The sequence below is a fragment of the Sarcophilus harrisii genome, chromosome 4 (genome assembly GCF_902635505.1).
Source record: "Sarcophilus harrisii chromosome 4, mSarHar1.11, whole genome shotgun sequence".
NCBI classification, from domain to species: Eukaryota; Metazoa; Chordata; class Mammalia; order Dasyuromorphia; family Dasyuridae; genus Sarcophilus; species Sarcophilus harrisii.
The window spans coordinates 441,360,106-441,387,922 of NC_045429.1; the positions used below are offsets into that span (position 1 = coordinate 441,360,106).

The 27,817-nt window shown below is 46.3% G+C and overlaps 1 protein-coding gene across 2 annotated transcripts in view; it reads left to right on the forward strand.

The window, feature by feature from the left end:
- Nucleotides 1–4,646: 4,646 nt before the first annotated feature.
- Nucleotides 4,647–27,817, forward strand: part of TRPV2 (transient receptor potential cation channel subfamily V member 2) — a 32,723-nt gene continuing 9,552 nt past the window's right edge. Inside the window, exons 1-10 of one of the 2 annotated variants that reach the window (XM_031967872.1) lie at nt 4,647–5,334; nt 11,679–11,967; nt 12,851–12,984; nt 14,760–14,912; nt 18,531–18,671; nt 19,823–20,127; nt 21,814–21,987; nt 22,687–22,842; nt 23,219–23,314; nt 24,677–24,747. In XM_031967872.1, coding sequence (XP_031823732.1) covers nt 11,765–11,967; nt 12,851–12,984; nt 14,760–14,912; nt 18,531–18,671; nt 19,823–20,127; nt 21,814–21,987; nt 22,687–22,842; nt 23,219–23,314; nt 24,677–24,747 — 1,433 coding nt within the window. In that variant the 5' untranslated portion in view covers nt 4,647–5,334; nt 11,679–11,764. Of the gene's footprint in view, nt 5,335–5,530; nt 6,517–11,678; nt 11,968–12,850; nt 12,985–14,759; nt 14,913–18,530; nt 18,672–19,822; nt 20,128–21,813; nt 21,988–22,686; nt 22,843–23,218; nt 23,315–24,676; nt 24,748–27,817 lie in introns of those variants that run through there. The other variant, XM_031967873.1, reaches the window with a different exon arrangement.

Here is a 27,817-nt window from a genome sequence, read left to right on the forward strand (position 1 = left end):
ATATCTACAGCAAAATATTCATAAAAATAAGATGGAAAAAGCCAACAAAATCTTGGATCGAAATATCTCTGTCTCTTCATTAAATTGATTGAGTTTCTAATTTAATTATTTTTTGCCCATTTGATTGACTGTGGGCTCCTCATTCCGTGTTCCAACCAGGTTGAAGTGGAAATTCTCTGATTCAACCTTCCTCGGGCTGAACAATCCTTTCCCTCTTCTCCTTCTCAGACATGTCCCCTTTGCGTCCTTGACTGAATGATGGAACTCGGATTTCTTCTTCTTCTCTTAATATTATTTTATTTTTCCAGTTACAGCTAGTTTCCAACATCCCCAAATTTCTCCATTTGACTTTTGGTTCTCAACATGGCCCCGACTCCCCTTTCAATCCATCATTTCTGTTCCCAACCACAGTGTCTTTCTGGTCATCCCTCCCCCTCCCTTTGTTCTGGCCATCTCCCCTCCCTCCCCTCCACCTCCACAAATCCCTCTTTTTCCTAAAAACCTTTCCTCAACTTCCACCTTTTATATGGACACTTTCCCGATTCTCCCAGTCCCTTTTCCTTCCCCTCTGCATCCCCCACTGCCCCAATTACCTTGTATTGATTTTGTGCACAGGGGAGAGAAAGCTGGTCTCCGAGTCATGAAGAACTGGATTCAGATCCACCTCTGGCCCATGTGGGCGGGACCCCAGTAAGTTTCACTTCTCGACACCCTGAGCAAGTCCCTAAACCGTAGAAAAGATGCCCATCGGTGCCAGTGGAGAGAGTTTCCTCACCCGGGAGTTCCCTATATCAGTGAAAGCACAGGTCCGCATTTACGTAACCATAGAATGGAAGCTCCCTGAGGGCAGGAGCTGGTTTCACTTTTAGCCTTTGTATCCCCAGCCTGACCCACAGTAGGCACTTAATAAATGCGCGTGGATGGATGGGTATCTATGTCAATCTCCCAGGCCTCTGTCTGTCTTCCAGTCCCTGTCTCTTATCTCGGTCTCAGCCCCAGGCTGGCCTCCATCCCAGGCATCTTGGCCCCTGCTCTCATCCGGGCCTCTGCTTCTGTCTGGGGGAAGAGCTGAGAGTTCGCCGCTCCCTCCCTCCCCCCTTCACTGAGGATGTTTTTACAAGCAGATACCCGAGCAGCCAAGGGGTTATGGTCCCATCCTTGTACAGAGGAGGCTGGGGATGGGAGCCTGAAGCCTGGGAAAGTCCTTGGGAGGAAGCAAACCATGGGATTTGGGTCTAAAAATTCTGCTTTTCCCAGTGGGCTGCTGTTATAATGGGACTGGGGGCAGCTGGAGGAGAGCCGCCCCATGAGTCACATCACCCTTCTACGTCCCCTCCCTGAGGTCATTGGTCACTTCAGAACCAAGCTCTGGGCTGAAGCGGAAGGGGCTGAGACTCTGGGGGTTCTTTCCCAGGTTAGACCTTTCCCAGGTCCTATGTAGACCATGGTCAACAATGCCACAGCTGCCTGATTGAGCAAGACTTCCCCAGAGCCCTCCTGATGCTGTAATCGCTCCCCCACCTCTGGAATCCTGAGCTCAAAGCCATCCTCCAGATGTGAGGGGGTGCCATCCTAGGTCCTCCCTTAAGGATTCTGAAGGCAGGAACGGACTTTAGAGTCTCTCAATTCCAAGGCCTTATTTTACATGAAGGAAAGCCCACAGAGGTTAAACTTTTTTTCTTTAATTTTTAAAAATAATAATAGCTTTTTAATTTTTTATTAGAGCTTTTTATTTTTTTCTTTTTGCTGAGGCAATTGGGGTTAAGTGACTTGCTCAGGGTCACACAGTTAGGAACTGAATTTGAACTCAGGTCCTCCTGACTTCAGGGCTGGTGCTCTATCCACTGTGCTATCTAGCTGCCCCAAGCATTTTATTTTTCGAAACATATGCATGGATCATTCTTCAACATTAACCCTTGCAAAGCCTTGTGTTCCAATTCCCCCTCCCCCCCCCAGATGGCAAGTAATCCAATATATGTTATTTATTTTTCAAAATACGTGCAAAAATAGTTTTCAACATTCACCTTTGCAAAACCTTGTGTTCCACATTTTTCTCCCTTCCTCTCTTTCCCCTAGACAGCAAGTAATCCAGTATCGGTTAAACATGTGCAATTCTTCCACACATCTTCACATTTGTCATGCTGTACAAGAAAAATCAGATCAAAAGGGGAAAAAATGAGAAAGATAAAAACGAGTAAGCAAACAAAAACAACAACGACAAAAATAAAAATACGGTGTTTTGATTTGTATTCCGTCTCCATAGCTCTCTCTCTGGATGTGGATGGCTCCTTCCATCACAAGTCTATTGGAATTGCCTTGAATCAAGAGTTTAAATTGCTTGTCCAAGGTCCCCCCTTCCTCCTCTGCTAAGGCAATCTTATCTTTTCACAAAAATATAGAGTTGATAGTTTATATATATATATATATATATAATTTATAAGGACAAACTAACATTTTCTATGAGTTGGATTTTATGCTGGTGCATCTTGAGTGAGCACAAAGAGGATGAGAAGGAGAAAAAGGAGAAAAAGCAGCAGGAGGAGGAAGATTCTTTTAATGAACAGACATTCCCACAGTCGCCTCCCTTCCTTGGAGCCCGTCCTCCCTCTGACTAAGAAAAAGTTCTCAAGGCTCTGTAGGTTCTGTAGGGCTCTAGCTGGGGATGAATAAATGAATGTTAAGTCCTTGCTTGTGCAAGGGATGCGCGGACAAACAGAAAAGCAAATAATCGCCCTGTCAGAGGTTCATATTCGGACGGGGGAAAGCCCATATATGGAAGGTTTCAGCCCCAACAGATGGAAAGTCCCCGTGGGCCTTGGCGGGCAGGAGCAAGGCAGATGGTGGGGCTGAGTCCACGTCTCGGAGGGGTTCGAGAGGTGTCTGCCGTTAAGCCACAGATGGGGTCGGGAGCTCCTATTCTGGGTCCAGGAGCACGGTTTGCTAGGGGCTCCTCCCAACCCCCTCTCCGGCCCCCCTTGTCTCGCCAATGGCCAGGATGTTGGCTTTGATGGCAGGGGAGTGACTGGGCCCGTGGGCAGCTGCTGATCGATGTGATTTCAGGGGTGCCCAGAGAGCCCCCGTCACCCACAACTCCCATCACCTCCTCCATGGAATTTGAAATTCTCTCGGTAGGGAACTTCTTTCCTTCCCCAATCAGAATGAAACTTGTACCTGATGAGATATAAAAAGGGCGAGAGCCGGGTTCTGGGACCTCTGACTGAGCATTCTCCATGCTCACCTCTGCTTCCTGGAGGCCCCCCAGCCTTACGACTGGTCCTGCTTCCTCCAGGAGGCCTTTCCTGGGGGCTAGTGTCCAGTTTTGGCCGCCCAGTTAGAATGGAAACTCCTCAGTGTATAATCGTGTTAAACATATTTCCATATTAGTCATGTTGTGACTAAGTTTTGATTTCCTTTTTGGGTTTGTATCCTTAGCACCTGGCACACTGGTATATAGCAGGTGCTTAATAAATGGGGAAGAATAAATGAGGTAATAAATGAGAGGGTCAGTTAGGCAGCACGGTGGTTAGAACACCAGACCTGGAGCCAGAAAGACCCGAGTTCAAATGTAACCTCGGACACTTACTAGCTGTGTGACCCTGGGCAAGCCGTTTCACCCTGGTTGCCTTAGTTTACCCATCTGTAAAAAGAGCTGGAGAAGGAGATGACAAGTACAGTACATTACAGTACTTTGCCAAATGCTCCAGTGAGGTCACAGAGAGTGGGACGTGGCAGAAACAGCCCAACATGAGAGCAGGAGAAAAGGGTTTCCAGGAGTAATGTGGGAACCCTCTAGGAGGAAACTCCCTTTATTAGAATGAATTTTAGAATCTCAGAGAGTGCTGGTGAGAAGGAAAATGGCAGGGGCTGGGACTTGAACCCTGGTTTCCCTGACTTAGAGGCCAGCTCCAAAGCCACGGCCCCATTCTCTTCTGGGAGTTTTGTGGGGGAGGAGCTGGGCGAGGGGGTTCCCAAGGAGTCAGTTTGTAGGGACTTCTCGTGTCGGGCCCAGCCTGTGCCCCCGAGGCCCGTCTTGGGTCCCGAAGCCAGCTTTCCAGCGGAGATGCTGAATCTCGTCTCATACGAGCTATGGTAAGGCCATCGGGTGGCGGTGCAGGGTTGGTTCTGTGCAGAGAGAGCAGAAGGGGTGATGGGGAGGATGATGTGGGAACCCCAAGCGCTTCTTCCTAGGGGATGTTGAGGTTCCTCTTCTCGCGGCCGGGGGACAGGAAGCGCGGGAACGTCTGGGACCGTTGTCTCATCCACAGGACGCTTCCCTTTGGACTTGGTTCTGGAGCTCCCATGGAGTGTGTAAAGGAATGGAAGGAGCAGGAGCGTAGAGGGTTAAGGGGATTCTCAATCGGCCTCATTTTACAGGGGAGGAAACTGAGGCATCGAGAGGGCGGCGATCTGGTGAAGAGCAAACTCATCCATCGGCCGTCCCTCGTTCAGTCCTCGTGTCCGATGCCGGAGGGGTGGCCATTTCCTTCCCCTGCTCGTTTTACAGAAGAGGAAACTGAGGCGAGCGGGGGGAGGGGACTTGCCCGGGGTCCCCGGGCTAGGACGGGCCTGAGTCTTCCTGGTTCCGAGCCCGTGCTCTGGGCCCCCTGGCACCTCCCAGTCTGCAGCCCCGTCTGTTTGCGAGGTCCTGCTGACTAAGTCCGGTCCCCGCTTTCGGGGGAGCCCCGATATTATTGGGGTGAGACGCAGATGAGGAAACGACAGAGTAATTGGGGGCTGGTCCCTGGGAGCACCAGTACCAGGAGATCGCGGCGGGCCCGCGGAGGTGGCGGTGAAGGAAGCTGGGGTTTCCAAGGGCGGGAGACCGGTTCGGGCAGGCCTGGGGGAAGCCCCGGACAAAGGCGCAGAGGTGGGAGCCCAGCAGGGACAGTCCGGCTACAAGGCAGCGCCCCCTCTTCCCGACCGGACTCAGGCCCCGCCCGCCTCATTTACAAATGAGGGAAACTGAGGCTCAGGAGCTGGTGAATCCATGACCGTCGCTGGAAGGGGGAGGGTGTTGTGGGGACCCCCCCCCCCGCGGGGAGACCCGCCTGCGGCAGTGGTGGGGCCCGGACCCCGCGAGGCAGCGGCTCCCCGGCCGGGGCGTCCCCCTGGCTCCCGGAGGCTGCGGACCCGGCGCGGGAGGATGCCCCCCCCGAGGCTGCCCACGGCCGGACACACCCCCGAGGGGAGGATCCTGCCCGAGCCTCCCCTCCCGCCTCCGGCCGCTTACTCCTTCTCGGAGAGGGACCTGCAGCATCCCGGCGGCCCTGCCCCTCCCTCCCCGGGCCCCGCAGCAGGCGGACCCCAGAGCGCTGCGGCTGCCGCTGGATGCGGGTAAGTGGCTCCCGCCGGCCTGTCCGGGGCCCCCGGGTCAGGGGCGCGGCTCTCCCGGGACCCCCAGCCTCCCCCCTCCTCCCTGGCGTGGAGCCGGACCTGACGCGGGCAGCTGGGGGTCTCCTCGGGAGCGCCGGGATGCGGGGGGGGGGGGCAGATGGCAGGGAGGCAGGACCGCGGCGGGGGGGGGATGCTGGGGAGCCGAGGGCCGGGGCCAGGAGGGCTGTCCCAGCCCCGGCAGCTCCGGGCTCAGGAGCCGCCGCACAATGAGCCGGGAATCAAGGCTTCCGTGGTGACAGCCCAGGCTGCCTGGGACTGAGCCAGAGAGCGGCCCCACCCAGACCGGGGGCCCCACGCCGGGGGTGCTGGGGGCTCAGGGCTCCCCCGCCGCCCTCCCTGATCCTCTGACACCGTCACTGGCCCCACCCAGATCTCGGGGAGTCTCAGCCCAGGGGTGCTGGGGGCTCAGGGCTCCCCCGCCGCCCTCCCCATCCCTGGTCCTCTGACACCGTCACTGGCCCCACCCAGACCGGGGGCCCCACGCCGGGGGTGCTGCGGGCTCAGAGGGCTCCCCCCCTTCCATCCCTGATCCTCTGACACCGTCACTGGCCCCACCCAGATCTCGGGGAGTCTCACCCCAGGGGTGCTGGGGGCTCAGAGGGCTCCCCCCTTCCATCCCTGATCCTCTGACAGCGTCACCGGCTCCACCCAGGACAGAGGGAGCCCCCACCCCAGGGGTTCCGGGGGGCTGAGCGCTCCCCACTGGACCTCTGACCCCCTCTTCTCCAAGGCTGAGCCCTGTCCCCATCCTGCGTCCCCACCCAGGCCCCAACTCCTTAACTTCTCTTCCTGCCCTCCTCCCCCAGCCCCACCTCTGGAAAGCTGAGGCTGCCCCCCAAGCAGCCCCCATCCCAGGGCCGAGGAGGGGAGAGCCCGTGGGGGGGCAGGACCACTTCCCCATGCTCAGAAGGCCTCGCCTCCGGGACCTCGTGACGGCTGTGGTTTCAGTTTGCCCACGAGGCTGACGGGATCCGGTACAGGAAGCTCCCTTCTGGCGGGCACGGCGCCCTGGGCAGGGGCTTGTGGGGGGGAGAGCGGCCGGCCCTGCGCCATGGCCTGAAAACTGGAGCCGGAGCCGGAGCCGGCCTGGTCGGGGAGTGTGAGGACGTCTTCCGGGAACACGTATGTGGAACACACACACACATATACATGCACACACGTGTGCACACAGGGCTATACACGCACACATTTGTGGGAACACAACACACGCCTGAGTGTCCAGACACGCACTATAGTGCACCCGTGACTTCTGTATGTGCACATTTACATGTGTGTTGGCAAGGCGCGCATGTGCAGGGACATCAACACATGGGCTTGAACATGTTGCTTTTACATGCATGTGTTTGTACACACATATTTGTGTGCACTCATGTTTGTGGGTTTGCAAGGCATTTATAGGAGCACACGTAGACATGCTTGTGTTTGCAATATACATACTCACAAGCACATGCTATACACATGTCTGTGTATCTATACATACATGTACTTATGTGCAATGCATTATACACACACATTTATGTTTGTAATACACACACTCATGCACTTACTATATTCACACATTGGTGTATTTGTTCATATGTATATTTACACACACCTAGATTGGACACACATGTATTTGTGGGTTTGCGGCGTCTGTATTAATAGGAGCATATGACACACATTTACGTGTCTGTCCCTGCACTGGACGCAATACTTTATAAGCGTGTGGTTGTGTTCTGTGATGCACATATTTATATGAGCCCACGTGTTTGCGATGCGTGCATGTGTACATATACAAACACATATGTTTACATGCATATTTTGAGCAGAGCTTACATGGCAGCGTACGCGGGCAGCTCCTGGTGAGGGCCCTGCCGAGCGCCATTGAGACTCTGAGATATGTGAATACCATTGAGTGCAGGGCACCCAGAGGTGCCGGATCCAGGGCTATATCGCCCGCGTTAAGGGTGGGACGGACCCGGGGGGACCGGCCCGAGGCTCTCCCTCATCCACCGCTGCTTCTCTGACTTTTCTCTGACTTTTCTCTGGTCTCCGACATCATCCCAGAAAAGGGATGGCTTTTTTTGGTTTAATGTTTCCTTTCTTTCCCTTTACTTTCCCACCATAATCATTTCTAGCCATGTACGTCCCCAAATGGCAACCCCTTAGAGCAGAGAAAAGCAGTTAAACACAAGCAGCGGCCCCTACTCTAGAGGAGGGTGCAGCATCCTGCCCCAGCAGCTCCCGCCTCTCCTTAGGACAAGGAAGCTGTCCCCCCATCTGCTCCCCACATTCTCCCCCCGGTTGTTCCGGGTCGTTACACAGAGGCTGGCTTCCTGTTGATGTCGCCTCTTCATTCACAGAAATATTCACATATGATATCATTAACAGCCCACATTATGATGCTATAGCTACACAATCTAATTTATATTTTAATATATTTAACATCTACTGGTCATCCTGCCATCTGGGGGAGGGGGTGGGGGGGTAAGAGGGGAAAAATTGGAACAAGAGGTTTGACAATTGTTAATGCTGTAAAGTTACCCATGCATATAACCTGTAAATAAAAGGCTTTTAAATAAAAAAAATGATATAGCTACACAATATTAATATCAATAATATAGTCTAAATTATATGATAGTACTATTATAGAGTATATACTTTTAATTTAATGTCATACTCTTATTTTAATTACCATTATTAGTGTAATATTTCTATAACATCAACTATAGAATATTACATACCATTTAATCTATTATATAATATTAATACAATATGAGGGTCTATATTATTTGAAATTGATAATTATAATCCTTATAATGGCTAGTGTTCACATAGCATTTGTTAAATTCCAGGAACTGGGCTAAGCACTTTATAATTATTGTCTCATTTGATCCTTACAACAACCCTGGGGAGATAGGTGCTCCCATCTCCTTTTTACAGATGAGGAAACTGAGGCAGACAGATCCAATGACTTGTCCAGGGCCACAAAGCCAGTAAGTGCTGATGTGGCTGCATTTGACAAGCCCTGTAGCCCACCCAGCTGCCCCTCATCATTGCAGCCACCATTCCTCTTGTTCCGTCTCCTTCCTTGTTTCACAGACTCGCAGAAGCTCCTCAGAGACCGTCCAGCTCAGGGACCCAGAATCCCCTCTTCAGCATGGCCACATTTGGCCATAAGAATTTTGCTTAACGGCTCTCACTGCCCAAAGCCACCCGTTCCATGTCTGAACGGCTTTGATGGTTAGGAAGTTTCTCCTGCCCTCAAACCTAATTTCCTCACATCCAGCCCATTTGGCAAAGACGGGGAAATCCATTTTTTTCTGGCCCATTCCCCCCGCACGGTTTGTTCAGCCTTGGATTTCCAAAGAATTTGGAGAACTCTAGAAAAGGGAGTTTGCAGGATTTGGAGAAAAGAACTTTGAGTTTTGATCCTATCTCTGGCCCCAAGGAGCTAATCTCAAGCAAAGTCCCTTCTTCTCTCCATGCCTGAATTTCCCCATCTGGACAACAAAGTCAGTGGCTTAGGATCTAGTAGGGTCTGGAACTCATTTGGAAATTGTATTTGGAAAATACACGATATTAATATCAATAATATATTCAAAATTATATGATAGTAACATTATAGATCATATACTATTAATTTAATATCACAATCTTATTTTAATTACATTATTAATATAATATTTCTATAACAGAAATATATATACATATAAAACATCCATATGGGGAAACTGAGGCACAAACAGGCATAGGGATGGTTTTCCAAGGTCAGGAAGCTAGTTTAGGGAGCTAAGAGGAGAGATCAAATTTGGGGCTCAAATTTCCTCTAAGCTTGAATGTTCTATGAAATACTCAATGATAAAGCTGATGGGGGTGGATTCCCATTCATCCTTCCTTCCTTTCTCCAGCTCTGGAGTAAGGGCACTGTGACCTTCCTCCATTTAAGCAAGATAAAGTGAACGTCTCCTCCGATGAGATGGGACGGGGACTGTCCAGCAAACCTTAGAGCTGCCTATTGATGTGAGCCGCCATCTTTATTTTTACTGTTCTCATGATTATGATCCCTGGAAAGTTCCAACAGAGCCAGAAAGTGGGATCGCCCCAGAGCAAACTGTCTCTACGGTTACAGGCCCCCACGGTGGCCTCCATTCTTCTAGGACTCGAGGTTCCGAGCTGGAAGGGGTTTTCTTACCTTATAAGGAGTTGTTGTGATGCAATGGAAACAATGTATGAGTATTCATTTGTTAAAAATATTATTTTTATTTGACAAACTAAAAAAACCCTTGTTTTTAAAATTAATGACTCAATTTTGCTTAAAAATAGAAACTCAAAAAATAAGACCCAAAATACTTTTTTTTTTCTTCTGTAAGTGATGAGCAAGCACATACAAGGACACGGTCCATCTTTACAATTTGTTCTTAGCCAGATGACGAGCTAACTGAAACGGCCCAAAATAGGGGAGGGAAAAGGCGGGAGGGACCAACCTCATCCATGATGCTTCATTTTCTTATGGGGGCTTGTGTTGTGAGTGACCGGGGACCTTCTATCCTGTGACCTGCCTGGTGGTTTGTGGAGACAGAGATGGATTTGAAGTCCCATAGACAGACAGATTGTATACATCTATATCTGTATCTATATTTATAATCTATCTATATGCGTATATGTATCTGTATATATGTGTTTGTATGTATGTGTCTATATCTATATATCTATGTGTCTGTTGTGTTTGTGTATGTATATTTGTGTATATATATGTGTATGTGTATATATATGTATCTGTATGTATGTAAGTAGCTTAGATATATGATACAAGTCACTCAAGCTGTCAGCCTCAGTTTCCTTATTTGCAAAATATTATTCATAATAATAATACTTCCCTCTCAGGGCTGTTGGTGGAGTCAAATGAAGTAATGGATAGAATATCATTTGCAAATCTTAAAGAGAAAAGGACTGAAACTATATTAGTGGCCTGGGGAACTTCCAGGTGAGGAAATTCCCTCCACCCATAGTGGTCAGCTGCTTGTTCAGTCACTCCAGCTGCCTGATTTTTTGTGAACCCATTTGGGGGTTTTCTTTGCAAAAATAAAGAGTGATTGGTGCTTTCCTTCTCCAGCTCATTTGACGGATAAGGAAATTAAGGCAAACGGAGGGTTAGGTGACTTGCCCAGGATCACGAAGTTATTAAGTATATGAGGTTGCATTTGAACTCAGGGCGTCCTTACTCCAGCTCTAGCACTTTATCCCGGTCAGCAGCTTTCTATCCTTTATTTCCTTAGAGAGTTGTTAGAACAAAACTTCTTAAACTGACTGAATGTGGGAGTTGGGAGAAATCTGACAATAGTGAAAAATTTCTGAACGCAGGGACCAAAAATGAATTCAAAATCAACCGCCTAATAAAGTCGAGGGGTTCGGGGCAGTGTTAGGACACAACCTGTGCGCTTTGTGCTGCCCGTGCACAAACTCAGACTCCAGATGGGCTCCCAGAAAATTTCTCCGACAAAAAGAGGGGGTGAGTGGAAAAAGTGTAAGAAATCCTGGTCTGGTGCGTTGAGAGACTTAGTGCCTTGTCCAGAGTCCTGCCAGAAGCAGGACTAGAATCCACAACTTCTTGGCTTTGAGGCCAATTTTTAAAAAATAGCCTTTTATTTATAAGTTATATGTATGGGTAACTTTACAGCATTGACAATTGGCAAACCTTTTGTTCCAATTTTTCCCCTCCTTCGCCCCACCCTCTCCCCCAGAGGCCTTTTTCTGCTTTGAGACCCCTTTTTGCTCAATAAATTTTTACATGACCCTGGGTATATAGATATACAAACTAGGTATACAAATCAAACATTACTGATAATAAATCACAATTTCATGACACCCCCACATTCAGTTATGAGACCCCATATGGGTTGAAACTCACAGTTTAAGAAGCTTTGCTCTATAGCCCACTGCCTCTCTATATGCCTCAGCATACTTCCAAAATGTAACTCCGTGTTTACATTTTAATTTAATTGCCTCATTTATTTTTTATTTTTTTTCATAATTTAGTTTCAAAGTGTGTCTCTCTGTTATGAGCATCATTTTGCATCATTGTCCCCCCTCTCAAACATGCTCAAACAAATTCTCAAACTGCAGTGGGAGTGACTTGTTGGAGCTGGGACTTCATGGACAGCTTGGTGAAGATTTCTGGGAGAGCGAAAGTGGGAGAAGACTTGGGAAAATCTTGCCCATGCTCCTGGCCTTGTAAAACATTTGTTTCATTCTCTGTTCCTGTCTGGTTTCATAAAACCTTTCTGTATCTCTTTCTTTTGAAGCCAACCTCTTGGGAAGAGATAAGGCCTCTGGGAAGAGATAAGACCTCTGGGAAGAGATAAAACAGGGTACCCTCCTCCGCCCCAAGATGCCTGAGCCAGCCCAAGGGCCGGCCTTCCGGCTGGAGACTACAGAAGGTGACCAGGGAGGGGGGTCAGCCGCCGCCGCTGCAGGAGAGAGGGGCTCCAGAGACCAGCTGCCCCCCATGGAATCGGAATTCCAGAAGGAGAGCACAGACTTCTCCCCGCAGATCAAAGTTAATCTCAATTATCGGAAAGGAATGGGTCCCAGGTAAGCGGAGTGCTCTGTGGGAAAATAACTTGAGGATTAGGCTTATCTTAATGGGGATTCCTGGGTTAGATTAGATGGGAGCTGAGGGTCTTTCCATGGGCAAATCATCCTCATCTGTAAAATGGGACTAGAACCCAGATTGTTAACCTAAAGTCTGTGAATTCATTAAAAAATATTTCATTACATAAAGTTTTGCAAGCATCAATGTTGAAAATATATTGAAAATAAAAATTATTATTAAAAATAAACTATGAAAAAATATTTCATTAACTATATTTCAACAATAATTGGTCTTGGTAATGCTCTGCATTTTATTTTATGCATTTAAAAGTATTATTCTGAGCAGAGATTTCTAGGCTTCCCCAGACTGCCCAGAAAGTCCACAAGGTAACAGTTCCAACCTCCTGGATCATGGTCCTGATCTCCAAGACCCATCCTGGTCAGTCAAGGAGGCGACTGAAGAGAGCTTTAATTGGGGGGTTTGGTTGAGGGATAGGGAGCTGGATGACAGGCTTGAAAAACTCTATCCCTTGGGCTCTGGCTGGCCTCCCGTGCCATATCTTTGCAGTATCCTGATTTTCATGGGCCTCAGTTTACTCCTATGTAAAATGAAAGGGTTGGAGCTCTAAGGTCTCTTCTAAATCAAGCATATGATTCTTGCTCACAAAATCACATCTGAAAATGGGAGAATCACACATGTCTAAGGGTCTCGGGGCAGAAAGTAAAAAGATGGCACCTAGTGTTGAACCTGGAAGGGACCTTAAATTGGGTCAGCAATCCGGGCTGAGAGGTCGGGGGGCAGCAGCCAAACTCACTACGGGTTGGGGACGTGGGCAGTGCCCCGGTTTAACCCCCTCCTCAATCTCCCATTTCCCCTTTGTAGTCCGACCGATCCAAACCGTTTTGACCGGGATCGACTCTTCAATGCAGTGGTGGGGGGGAACCCGGAGAGCCTGGATGGCCTGCTGGGGTACCTGTTGCTGACCAGCAAGTATCTCACGGACTCTGAATTCACAGGTAAGGCCCCAGAGCTGTTGCATCCGGGGCAAACATAAAGAACATCCTAGGGGAGGCTTCTGGGGCCATTCCTGCTTAGGGAGGCGGTGGTGGGTTGGAGGAGAGGAAGCTAGGGCAGGCCAGGGACGAGCTGCCAGGGCTGGGGATGGCGAAGAGGAAGTACATCGAAGGCTGGGTCCTACTTTAACTCATGCTTTTTTTTTTTTTAACAGTTTTTTTATTTTTAAAAACACCTGCAAATTTTGTTTTCTTTCTCATTTTTCCTTTTTGATCTGATCTTTCTTACGCAGCATGATAATTATATAAATATGTATATATATTGGATTTAACATATATTTTTACCATGTTTAACATATATTGGACTACTTGCCATCTGGAGGAGGGGGTGGGAGGAGAGAGGAAAATTTGGAACAGAAGGTTTTGCAAAGGTTAATGCTGAATAATTATCCATGCATAGGTTTTGAAAATAAAAAGCTTTAATAAAAAAGAAAATTAAAAAAATCAAAATACATGCAAAGGTAGTTTGGAACATTCACCCTTATAAAACCTTGTGTTCCATAGCTTTTCCCCCTCTCTCCCCAATCCCTTTCCCCCTCCCCTAGAGAGCAAGCAATCCAATATAGTTAACTCATTCCTCTTGCTGGGTAGACAGCAAACTCTGCTTTAATGTTGCCAAAGGACCCCAGCTATAAGCCTGTCCATGTTCCGTTAGCAGTTCCACGGTCTTTTGGCCAATGGGATGGTTGAATGGGTATTTACAAAGCTGTAATCGGCAATTTTGGGGGACGTGGGGGGACAAATTTCATAAACAGCTGCTTGGTGTAAGCAGCAAATATTCTCTCAAATCAGCTTTATAAGATAAATTCAATTGAAAAGAGGAGTAAGAGCCCATAAGGCTCCTGGCAGATCCAGGAGCCCATGACTACTTCCTACTTGAACTAATGATTTTTGCTAATGAGGTGCTAAGCTCTGTTTCTTCTATGCTGTTGAAGAAGTGCTTCCTATCTTAATGTATGCACCCTGAGGCAAAGCCACAGTGGCCCAGGCCTAGTTATAGCTCTAAATATGAAGCTGAATGAGAAGCACTCATGAGTGTTGATGTCAATGGTGTCTGTTTCTCCCATCAGTGGGAAAAGTAAAACTCTAATAATGACATAGCCTTGGATACCTTTCTCTGGACCGAGTCCAGGCTGCTCTGCCCTCTCTCTAAGGAAGGCAGTCTCCTGGAGGGGAGGGTCCCAGTTTCCTGGGAGGGGGTCCCAGTCTGAAGGGATGAAGGGTACCAGAAGAATTCATAGTAATGGGCCCTCGTAAATACAAAAACATCACAACTTGTGAACGACTGTGAACGAACTGTGTGAGCCTGAGCAAGTAATGTAACCTCATCTGTAAAACAAAGGGATTGGACCTAACGGTGTCCCACCTTTAAATCCGTGATCCTAGAAGTTCCTTTCCTGGTCCCAACACAATCTGACCTTGTTCCCAACAGGAGACATTCCCTTTCCCCAGTTACCACCGGAGAACCCTCAGGTGAGCATAGGAGCTCCTCACCTGGACTCAGGGGACCCAGGAGTGAGATCGTAGACTCAGGTACCCCCAGCTCAAGAGGATTTTTTGGGCCTGAGGATGAGAGATCCCATTGGATCCACCACTGGTGGCGGGATCCACAAGGTTGAGGCTGAGAACAGGAAGGTCACAGGGCCCAGGCGAGCGCCGGAGCTGGGCACAGGAAGACCCGAGTTCTAATGTGCCTTTTTCTTGCCCTCCTTCCCCAGACGCCTCCACTGGGAAAACGTGCCTGATGAAAGCCGTGCTGAATCTCCGGGAGGGGATGAACGCCTGCATCCTGCCTCTGCTCCAGATCGACCTGGCCACCCGGAATCCCCAGCCCCTCATCAACGCCGTGTGCACGGGGGACTACTACAAAGGTTAGTGAGAGGCCAGAGACCCGCCTGGAAGTCCAGTCAGGACCGCTGGGCTTTCCGGTCACTGCTCCTTCACTAACTCTACCTGCAGCCTCAAAGCAGCCCAGAACCATGAATTCCTGACCTAGAAGAGTGATCAAAGGCTCATCTGTGAGCATGTCTGCATCTCTGCGGGATGTACGTTCTCACGATGTTAGACTTTAGGGACAGGGCTTCCAGATTTGGTTCTTATGGGGAGAGTAATATTTTATTGATGCTTTGGGGAAGGCATATTTTCTATTTGCCACCCTGCTTCAATAGAACCCTCTTTTATAATAAAAGTATAGGCAAACAACGCAAACTGACTCATTGAGCATATTGATAGTGTATGCCCCATTCTGCACCTGCAGCCCACCACATCTTTGCTCATCAGTCCTCTGGAATAAGGACTGATCATTGGGTAGATTTGAGATTTCTTGTCATGGGTTTTTCCTCCTTTTTCCTACCGTTGTGGATATTGTGTGCTGATCTCTGTCTCTCTCAGCAATCAGGCTTAAGTGATATGTCCAGGGTCACACAATTAGTATGTATCTGAGACTGAATTTGAATTCAGGTCTTTGTGATTCCAGGCCCAGTGCTCTGTGCACTGCACCATCTAGCTGCCTTCCCAGGATCACAAGATCATCTTATCACCACCTTTCCCAATCAGTTGATAATGTCTTACAATCTACTTCTCAAACCCAAGCCGTCATTCCTCCTATTCCTACTTATACATAAAACCATAATAATAACTCACATTTATATTAAACTTTGAGAGGCAGTGGAGTGTAATGGATAGAGAACCAGCCTTAGAATGAGAAGGACTTGGGGCATCTGGGTGGCACAGTGCATAGAGCACCAGCCCTGAAGTCAGGAGGACCTGAGTTCAAATCCAGCCTCATACACTTAATACTTCCTGGCTGTGTGACCCTGGGCAAGTCACTTAACCCCAATTGCCTCAGCAAAAAAAAAAAAAGAGAGAAAGATTTGGGTCCAGTTCCCATCACAGACATATATTGGTTTGTGTTACTTTAAGCAAATAACTTAACCTCTGTGAAATCTCAATTTCCTCAACTGTAAAATGCTCTAGATGGCCTCTATGGTCCCTTCTTGCTATAAATTTATATTTTATTTACTTATAGTTTATATTTATTTATTTTTAGTTTGTATTTTATCTATTTTTGGTTTTATTTGTAGTTATAGTTTATATTAGTTTATAGTTATTATTATAGTTTATATAAGTTGAGTAATATATAGTAATATATATGGCAATATATAGTAATATAATTTATATATAGTATATAGTTATTATTTTAGATTACTTCTAGTCATATTTTATGTTGCAGTAATATATATGTAATATATATATGATATATAGTAATATAATTTATATATAGTGTATAGTTATTAGTTATAGTTTATATAAATTGAGTAATATATAGTAATATATATGGTGATATATAGTAATATAATTTATATATAGTGTATAATTCTTAGTTATAGTTTATTTCTAGTCATAATTTATGAGTTTAGAGACAGTCAGTGGGATATGGTGATTCAAACCTGATCCTTGTCAATGGCAAAGCAGCAGTAAATATCACTATTGAGGGGGCATAGGAAGGCTGTGGGCAGGAGGTGGAAAGCCACCCAGGAAGAGAAAATCCTAAAGCAAGATTGAAAAGAGGCAGAAATAGGCAGAGTCTTCCGTCTATCAAGAAATGGGTACTCTTTTTTACCTTTTACTCCCTGGAATCGTGGTTGGTCTTTGCATGGATCAGAGTTCTTAAGCCCTTCAAAGCTGGTTTTTGTTTTTGTTTTTTTTTTTTAACAGAAAATATACAGAAAATAAAAAAAATACAGCATTTTAATGAATTGACCACATTTTTCATCCTTGACTTTTCTTGTCAATGGCTACTCAATCCTGTGTTTTATTATTTTATAATTGTCATTTTAAAAAGAATATTTTATTTTTTTCCTCAATTACATATGAAAACAATTTTTAACATTTGTGGGTTTTTGTCTTTTTAATGTCGTTCCCCTGGTTCCGCTCTCTTCAGTGTGTGTCAGTTCATACAAGTCTTCCCAGGTTTCTCTGAAACCTTCATTTCTTCCGGCACTGTAGGGTTCCATTCATTCATACACCCTCCTTTGTTCAGCCATTCCCCAGGGGATGAGCACCCCACGGCTCCCAGTTGGTTGGCGTTTGGGATATGGCAGTTCTTCTGCAATGATCCCCAGCCACTCTAAAAGCTCATCCTTGGAATATTTTGGTAGCTTTGAATATGGGGTGCTACGATCTCAGGAAAACAAACTTTGGGGCGATCTACAGGGTAATGGAGACATTCATGATGGGATGAACAAGTTTTAACATGTCCCCAGTGAATACTGGCAGCTGAGAAATAATATAAATAGTGTAAAATGTAAATATATAAACTATCGAAGATTTCTGAATGGAAAAGGAAATGATGAGTAGGGAGACTGCTCGATGGCTGCAGAAAATAGCAAAGTTTTCTGAATAGAAAAGGAGGTGGGAAGGTTTAGTGAGTTTGAGGGGAGTGGGTAGGTAGAGTGCCTGATGGATGTGTTGGTACAAATGAATGGATGGATGGATGATGAATGAAAGGACATAGGAACCAATGGACAGATGGACGAATGGATGAATGAATGTCTGAAGGAAAGTATGAATGCACAAAATGGCATTTATTCGTCGCCTATTAATGGGCCAAGTACTGGGGATTAGGAAGCAAAAAGCAACCCGAGAAAGGCATTCAGCACCCTTTGCTACAGAGAATTTCTAGAAAAACAGACAAGAATGGTCCAAAGACATAGCTCCTATGTTTAGACAGGAACAGTGAGGTGGTACCATGGTGCACTGGACCTGGAGTCAGGAAAACTCATCTCCCCGAGTTCAGGGACTTATTACCAGAGTGGCCCTGGGCAAGTCACTTCACCCTGTTTGCCTCAGTTTCCTCATCTGTAAAATGAGCCGGAGAAAGAAACGGCCAAGCAAGAAACCTCCACAGGGGTCACAGAGTCGGACATAACTGAAAGATTCAGACCATAGGACAGAGTGGAGAGACGGCTGGTCCCCAGGTGACTCTCTTAAGGTGACACTTGCAGAATGGTTCTGGCTGCACTGGACCATTGGTTCTTGAGCCAGAATGGACCTCTGGGGTTGTCTGGTTCAACGGCCTCATTTTATAGAGAAGGAAAACAAAGTGCAGAAGGATTTTCCAGGCTCACAAGGCTAGGAAGTGTCTGAGGCAGAATGTGAGATCAGATTTCTAGCATCCCTCCCGGACCGCCACTTTCCTGTACGTCTAGTCTCTTCTCTTGGAGTGTAAGCTCCTGAAGGAGGCAATACTTGCTTTTGCATTTGTACACTCAGCACTTAGCCAAGTACCCCTTTTGTTCATTAACTGATCTAATGAGAGGGATGCAATGTGTACAGCACCCCGTGCTCTTCCCCTTGGGTTTGGACCTCTCACTGTCCCCTCCTCGGATTGAGGGACCTTCCTCCAGGACTGCCCACCTGCACTATCCCAATGGCCTCCAGTACTCCATTGGAGTTTCCTCCTACTCAGCCTGCCTTTGTTTCTCCAGGTCATAGTGCTCTGCACATCGCCATTGAGAAGAGAAGTCTTGAGTGTGTGAAGGTGCTGGTGGAGAATGGAGCCGACCTCCACGCTAGGGCCCGTGGGAGTTTTTTTGGGAAAGAACGACAAGGCATTTGCTTCTATTTTGGTGAGTGGACGGGTCTTTCCCTGGATACCACTGGCTTATTTGTTTGGGGCAAAGCTGGGGGTGGATGGTGCCCTATTTTTTGAATAAGGGGAACCCTTCTAATGGCCACCCAAAAGAAGCCCTTAATTCATTCAATACAACAAATGTTCACCGAGCATCTACTGTCTCCACTGTTACTCTACTGCACCTGTGACTCACTGAACCTAATGTGACTGTTCTGAATCATGGCTGGCAGGGGGATAGAAGTGACAGTCAAGAATAGGTCAGAGAGAATTTGCCCTCAAAGTTCTACCTTATTATACCAGGGGGTGTATGGCCCCAAAGGCCTGAGCTCTGCAGGGTCCAGTTGTAGCTGTCCACCTAGATTTGAAAAATAATTTTATTGATATCTTTGTTTTTTTAGATACTTTCATTTTCTAACATATCACTCCTCCACCCACTCAGGGAACCATCCCTTATTTAGAAAGAGAGGGAAAAAAAGCAATCGGGCAAAGCAAATTAGCCAAAACATCAACTGATGTTGATGTGTTCATCATATGAGAAACATGTGCAACCGTCTACACTGGGAGCCTCCCGCCTCTGCGAAACAGGGAAGGAATCGCATTCTCATACGTCTTCCAGGGTTATTTTAAAAATAATTTTTCTTTATGCCTTTTGCTTTTAATTTAGGTTGAAATTATTTATTTAAATAATTTAACTCTTTAAAATGCATTTAATTTTTATCGATTGATGTCCTTTGCTTTTCTGTCAACTTCATTTATGAATTATTCCAGTCCACTCTCTTCCCCAGAGAGTCTCTTGTAATAAAAAAAAGAGAGAAATCAGTTCAACAGAGCCAATCAACACATCAGCTGAATCTGAGCGTATGCAATATTCTACATTCAGAGCTCCCCACCTCTGCAAAGGAGAAGGGGGGGCAGAGCACTATGTATGTTCTTCTGGTTCTGGTTTTTTCACTCTGTAGCCGTCTTCTTATTCTTCTCTGAATTCTTCATGTTCGCTATTTCCATTGTTTTTGCGTCCCACAATCTGATTGTTTCCCATCGACATTGCCATCTGTGGTCGGCAACTGGTGGAAGGGAAGCCTGGCAAGGTGAGATTCCCAACAGAAGTTTAAAAGCAGGTTTTGTCCCCCCCCCTTCTGACCCCAGGGGAGCTGCCGCTGTCACTGGCCGCCTGCACCAGGCAGTGGGATATCGTGTCCTACCTCCTGGAGAATCCCGACCCTGACCGCCGGGCCCGCCTGGAGACTGTGGACACCTGGGGCAACACGGTCCTCCACGCCTTGGTGATGATCGCCGATGACTCCGTGGAAAACAGCCACCAGGTGAACAGCATGTATGACTACATCCTCCAAGCTGGTGCCCGCCTGTGCCCCTCGGTGAAACTGGAGAACATTGCTAATTTCCAGGGGCTGACGCCGTTCAAGCTGGCAGCCAAAGAAGGCAAGATTGAGGTGAGCAGGGACCACCAGAATCTTAGAACGGGACATCAGGTTCAAACTGTACTTGATTATCAGAGCTATAACTAAGGTGAGACCATGTGGGTGCTGGCCCAAGGCACTGAAATTTATGTGGCATTTGAAGTTCATAAGATCATAGGGTAATACAATCTTAGAACTAGTGGTGGCAGGGAGTTTAGAAGCCCAGATTTGCACCATTATAAGTGGCAGAGGCTGGATTTGAGTCTAGATCCTCTGATTATAAGACCATTGCTCTTTTCACTGATTTATATCGCCTATTTATCTATGTAGAGCATATTTTATTTGATTTCTATTATTTTACTCCTAATTGGTAAAAATAAGAGGCCATGTCCTTCTTCAGGGGCCATGCTCTAGGGAAGCTGCTTCCCCCAAAAGAGGTCTCTTGGTAATCCCAGATTCTTAGACTGACTTTTTCTTATAAAGTCAGTTTTTGACTTATAAAGTCAATTTTCTTATAAAATTAATTTAATTGCACATTTTGTGTGGGGAAGCTATAGGGGCAAAAATTGCTCATCGTAGTTTTGCGCTCTGTCACATCCCCACAAAATATTCTCCAGTCCCTGGGTAGTGAGAGGGCACCCACTACTTCCCAGGGAAGCCCGTTCCATTTGGGGCCAGATTGTTGGAAAGGTTTTCTTAAGATCAAATTGTAATTTGTTTCCCATTAGCCTCCATCTGTGGCTCCTCTGTGGAAAAGAACACTGAATAGGAGATCACTGGGGCCGGGTTCAAATCCTGACTCTGCTGCCTACTACCCGCATGACCTTAACTTCTCTTAACTTCTTTTGGTTCTCAGTTTCCTCAACTGGAAAATGGGGACATGCCCCCCTCCTCCCTCCATCTCTGAGATTCCCAGGATCGTAGTCAGGGTCTCTGGAGCCAAGCAGACCGTGTCACATTCTTCTTTCGTGTGACAGTCATTCAGATATGTGAACCGGTCTTCAAGAGAGTCTGAGTCTTGTCCCAGCTCTATTCTGGGACTTTTCTGGGAAATGAGGGGCTAGAGAAGCAGATCCTGAAGCTCCAAACCTCACGCCTTCCAGAAGGAACAGAGACCCCAAGAATAAGTGATTTGTTTATACAGCTTTGTATATAGTGTGAATAAATAAAATTAAAATTAAATAAAAATAAAGTATATATATATATATATATATATATATATATATATATATACACATAGATAGCTTGTATATGTACTATGTACCAAGGATTGAACTACTAAGTGTTTTTTAAATATTATTTCATTTAATCTTCACAACAACTCGGGGAGATAGAGGCTATTATTATTATTAATCCCATTTTACAGCTGAGGAAACTGAGGCAGATAGTGGTTAAGTCCAGGGTCATACAGTTAGAATCTGAGGCTGGATTTGAACTTGGACCTTCCTGACTCTAGGCCTGGCCCCTCTCCCATCGGGCCACCCAGTGACCCACTGTGTAGCTGGGTCAGAAGGGGCAGATCCCGTAGCTGCCTCGGGAATTGGGTCAGAGGGCTTTCGACTCCCTTTCAGTTTCAGCCCTGTGACTGGAGACCCTTAAGGTCAATGGCGGTGGTCCCTTGGAGGGTGACCGACCCCCACTCATGGCCTGAAGTGGGGAGGGGCGAGCAGAACTGAGAGGAGGCGAGCTGAGGATCCCCCCGTCCTTCCTCCCCCCCAGGTTTTCAAGCACATTCTGCAGCGGGAGATCTCCGGGGAGTACCGGCACCTCTCCCGGAAGTTCACCGAGTGGACCTACGGCCCTGTCCAGGTGTCCCTCTATGACCTGTCCTCCGTGGACAGCTGCGAGGACAACTCGGTGCTGGAGATCATCGCCTTTGGCTGCAAGGCCCCGGTGAGTGAGGGCCAGGGACCGCCATGCTGTGTGGGGACCCAACGAGTCTGGCCACAGACCCGCCAGCCTCCGGCGGCCACAGGCACCGGCTCCTGCCTCAATCAACACTACTTTCAAAATTGTATTTTAGATATTTTAATTTTGAAATTATCCATAGCTATGATCCAGCTCTTTGTTGAGAGGGTTCTCAGTTTTTTGGTGGGTAAAGAAAGTTGTTCTGAGACCAAAAAGTTTGGGGATCACTGACCGAGGAGGCGCTTCCTCTCAGCCCTAAATCCCCTTGTCTCTTCCTCCTGTTACTTCAGACATGATTCCTGCTATAGCGCCCGACCCAAAAGCAGTTCCTTCCACCTTGGTGGTTCTCCCCCAATCTAGGGGATTGATATTTCAGAGGTGAAATCCTCTATGGTGAAGATTTTCCACGTTTGCATGGATATGGAGAGGACTCTCCTCAGTCAGTTAATCAACATTTATTAAACTCCTACTATATACCTGGTGCTGGAGACACAAGCACAGAAAATGGAGTGATCCCTGCGAGCCAGGAGCTTGCAAGGGTGATTGGGAAAGTGTCGGCTTTGGCCCCTTCTCCGTGGCCTTCCTCCGGGTGCTCCCGGGGCCCGGCAAACCTCGGGGTCCCTCTGGACCTCGCCCCCTTGCAAACGCCCCGCTTTTGTATTTTGCCCTGGGTCCCTCTCCCAGAATCGACACAAGATGGTGACTCTGGAGCCCCTGAACAAGCTGCTGCAGGAGAAATGGGAGTCGCTGGTCACCCGATTTCGCTTCAATTTGATTTCCTACTTCCTGTATATGGTGATCTTCACCATCGTCACCTACCACCAGCCTGTCCTGGGGAAGGTAGGGCGTGTACTGTCAGAAAACCCCGGGGAAGGGGACAAAGGGGAGGGACCTGAAAGGGGGGGGTGGCAATTCTGGGAGGGGGGACAGAGGGAGTGGGGCGGCCACTTGGGATCGGTGGCCATTTATCAATCATATGGCCGGGCGATATTCCAGTACACTGCATGGGAGGGTCCCATTGGTGCCGTCTATTATTCAGGACTACCTTCAGGGAGAAGGGAAGGGGCTGCTCTTTTTGGAGGGGGTCACGGTACTGAGAGAAAGCAAGATGGGAAAAGTCTTGAAGACAGTGGTGGCCGGGGACAGGGGCAGTTGGGTAAGGGAAAGATGAGCTCTGATGAGAGGGACCTGAGAGCTCTGGACTTCTCTCCCCTAGAACTTCATTCCCATGAAAGCAACCGTGGGCAACTCGATGCTGCTCATGGGACACATCTTCATTCTCTTTGGGGGAGTCTATCTCTTCTTCGGCCAGGTGAGTGCCTCATCCTTCTCCCTGCTTAGTAGCAGAAGCAAGATTGGGCCCAGACTTCATCCTACCCCTTCCCAATAGAACACCCTAGGATACCAATAGGATCCTACCCCTTCCCAATAGAACACCACTAGGATACCACTTCCAATAGAAAATCTATTCTGATCAACATCCCCGGCTTGTGTTTTCCCCCAGAAACTAATTGGCCTAAATTTTATATTGAATTTTCCATGTTGTTTTCCTTCAGTAGAAAGTAAACTCATGGAGAAGAGTTATTTTCTTATTTCTATCTAGCACACAATAGGTATTTAATAAATGCTTTTAAAATTGAATTTCATCCCTTCCACAAGTTTATTGAAGTCTTTGGTTCCTGTGACTCTGTTCAGTGAAATCCTAGAATAGATGTAAGGGACACACCCAGGACTGTCCTCCCCACAGCCTTCTGGGGGACGTAGTTCCCAGAGAATTTCTCCCCATTGGGGAAGCCCTTCCAAACAAAACCATTGTGGAAAAGGTAAGGTGCTCCTTCCACACAATGTCGACTGTCGTCATCCAGTCCGGGACTTTTATTTTACTGAGAAATCCCAATATTCTTTCCTTTGAACCATATATACCTTGAGACACGGATAATAATCTTGCCCTTTTCATGTGAAAAAAGATGGAGGAGGCAGAAAAGCAGATAGAGAAAGACACCTGCATAGAGAATCCATCTACTGGATTGTAGTTGGGAGGGAGGAAGACAAATAAGGATATATATATATATATATATATATATATATATATATATATATATATATATATATATATTAGTGTGTGTGTGTGTGTGTGTGTGTGTGTGTGTATGTGTATGTGTATGTATTCTAGTCTCTGAGATGAAAGATTAGGGGACAGAAAATCTCTCAGCCCATAGGCTGACCCTGAAATCTTCCCAGGTCTTTGGTCGGTACATCTGGAACCAAAGGAAGCTCAAGCCATATAAGTGGCCAATAAGTAGGATCTTAGACGGAAAGGCAAAAGGTCCTTGTGGGAGCTCTTTCACTGAGGGATTGTGTGATCTTTGCCAAGCCATTTCCCTCCTCTGGACTCCTGCTCTGTAAAATGAGGGGATGGACCTAAATGACCCCTAAACTCTTCCCCTTCTCTGGTTCTGTGGTTCTAGGACTCTATGGATGCCCTCTGATTCTGTGGGGTCTCCATGGGGTTGGCAAATTCTCTCTTTCCCCGTTGTCCCGCCTCATTTCTGAGCCTGTGCTCAGGAGGTGGTTCTGGCAGGGATTTCCTTTCCCCATCCCCGGTGGGAAGGGGCAGAGGCTGCCCCGAGGTCCAGGGCATTTCTCACATTCTCTCCTTCTCGTGCTCGGACAGCTGCAGTACTTCTGGAGGAGACGCCTGTTCATCTGGACCTCATTTATTGACAGCTACTTTGAGATTCTCATGTAAGTTCCAGGATGTTTGGGAACGAGCTGCCTTCTTCCCATTCTCGGACTCCAGGATCCGTGTACTCCCTCTCCCCACAGGACCCTGGAAATGGAAGGGACCTCAGGGATCCCATCGTCCAGCCCCTTTATTTGTATAGGGAGGTGATGGAGGCCTCTAGTGTCCTGTCGTCCTTTTTGCTGGCTCCAGAACAACCTCCACCTAAAATTTGGTTAAAATTGGCCCACAGGACTTCTTATGAAATCCAACTTGGATCTTCTCTCATCATCTCGGAGGACTGAGAGATCTGGGCTGTTAAACCTAACTAGAGCCCTCAAATCCAATCGCTGCATTTGATGGATAATATAAATTTAATTTAAAATTAAATTAAAAAGCATTAATGACTTGCTGATGCCCACACAGGTAGTATCCTCACAATAATCTTATAAGTCATGAGAATCTGAGTTCAAATTCAGACTCAGACATTTATAAACTATGTGACTCTGGGCAAATCACTTAACCTGTGCCTCAGTTTTCTTATCTGTAAAATGGTAATAATTACAAAAATGGTTGTTGTGAGGATCAAATGAGAAAAGATTTGTAAAACAGCTAGCAAACTTGGTAAAAAGGATAGAGCGCCAAGTCTGGAGTCAGAGAGACTCATTTTTCTAAGTTTAAATCTGGCCTCAGACACTTAGTGATCAGCTATCTGTTTGTTTGTTTTTTAATTAGATTACGAGATCAGCTAGTAAGAGCCTGGGCAAGTTACCCATCCTATCTGCCTCAGTTTGCTCATTTGTAAAATGAACTGGAGAAGGAAATGTCAAACCACTCCAGTATCTTTGTTCCCAAAAAACTCAAATGGGGTCACAGAGTTGGACATGACCGAACAAAATTATCATTATGCCTCAGACACAGATGTCTCCATTTGAAAGATTATCAAAATGATATATGGTGAGATAACCTGGCATAAGTGATAGAGAGGCAGCCACTGAGTCAGAAAGTCAAAGGTAAAAAAGTCTTGCCTCAGGTACTTATTGACCGTGTTTCTAGGTAAATGTTTTAGTCTTTTTGTAATCTGCTTTTTTGTTTGTTTTTGTTTTTGTTTGTTTGTTTTGGGTGGAAGAGGAAGGAAAAGTAAGCAATCAATGACTTACCCAGAGTCATATAGCTCATAAGTGAGGTCTAGATGATTTTTAAAAATTAATAACATTTTTTTTTGATCAATGAATATCTATCTTCTCTCCCTCCCATTGCCCTTCTTCTCCCTCCCCCAAAAGAAAGAAAACCCAAATTCCCATTACAGACATGTCCTACTTTCCTCACATCCTCCATCCTTCCTCTCCCTGCCAGAAGCTTCATCATCTACAACACTGGCCGGCCATTGCCCCGCTCAGAACTCTCAAGTCCCCCAAAGTCTTTACAATGTTGTTGCCACCGTTTGCAATGTTCTCCTGGATCTGCTCCTCTCGCTCTGCATCAGTTCCTACAGGTGTTCCCAGGTTCTTGGAAGCCATTTCCTCCATTTCTTACATCCCCGTAATTTTTAGTCCATTCCCCAGCTGATGGGCAACTCACTCCCTTCACCCCTTTAAGATGACAAGTTACAGAACAGGGGACACTTGCATAGGTACAGAGTGTCTTCATGTGGGACCATTCTACACCTGTGGTTCTCAAACTCTGGCCCAGAGCATCCTGGGAATCGCTGAAATCCTTTCAGAGAGGCTACAAATTAATAATTAGTTTTTATTTTTAATGTGATCAATATCTATAACTATAAACCACAAACAAAAACTCTGGACAGATCCTCAATCATTTTTAATAGGATAAAGATATTGAGAATAAAAGTTTGAGAACCACTGTTCTACACTGATAAATTACACAGGTCTTGTCTACATAGCATATATATATGTATACACATGTGTAGGTAGACATACATGTATATATACACATGTATACATATGTGTAACTATTTATATTCAATTATATTACAAATATAAATAATGAATATAATATATGGTTGTACGGTACCATGTACCACAGAGGAATTGGAGATCTAATCAATTCTCTCTGAGTCTCAGTGCTTCCTCATCAAAATGGGAGAAGGGGATAGAGTACTGGATCTCGAAGGTCCCTTCCAGCTCTATTCACCCACATCATCTCATGATTTTTCAGAAAATTCATGAGGCAGTCGGGGCAGGGATGTTTTCTCCATCTGACAGATAGGTAAACCGAGTCTCAGAGAAATTAGGCGAACGAGCTGAGTTTAAGGAAAGAAATTAAGAAAAGGAATCAAAGCGAGAGCCTCTTGGAATTTAGGAGAATAAGGTGTTGGAGCCTGCTGGCCTCTGTTTACAGCTGGAGGCCAGACCAGCTCCTGGAGAGCTTAGTCCCTGTTTCTGTTTCCACAGAGGAGAATCCTGGGTTAATCCTGACTCTTTCCCTCATTAGGCCCTGATTTTTCTCTTCTACCCTTATCTGTGGCCCTCCCTTCTCTGGAATGGGGAGCTTATCTGAGGACTGGGCTGGAATTTTTGTTGACCAAGGTTGAGAGAAACTCAGAAATTCTCTAATAATCGCTTCTTGCTAAACTGCAACATGTCAGAGCTGGAAGGAGCCCACTTTCTCCATTTCCAAATAAGGAAACTGAAGGCCAGAGATACTAAGATAATAAGTCAGGATTTGAATCCAGGGCTCGAGACTCCAAAATAAGGACCTTTCCCACTATCCTATCCTATTTCTATAAGAGATTCTTTTACTAAGATAAATATTAAATTATAAATATATATTATTTATATGTTTAATATATAATTATAAATATATAAATATTATATAATGAATATAAATACATTATATAAATATAAATAAATTATATAATATAAATAGTGTTATAATATGTATATGTATATAATATGTATAATATACACAATTATAAACATAATTATATTATATAATGATAAATAATAATTATAAAAATAAAAATAAAGAATGATTATAATGAGTTGAATGTCTTCGAGTGTGTGGAGGCAGACTTGAGCTTAGGAAAAGGGTTTTGGGGACCCTCTGGGGAGTCCCCCAGGCGGAGGAGCA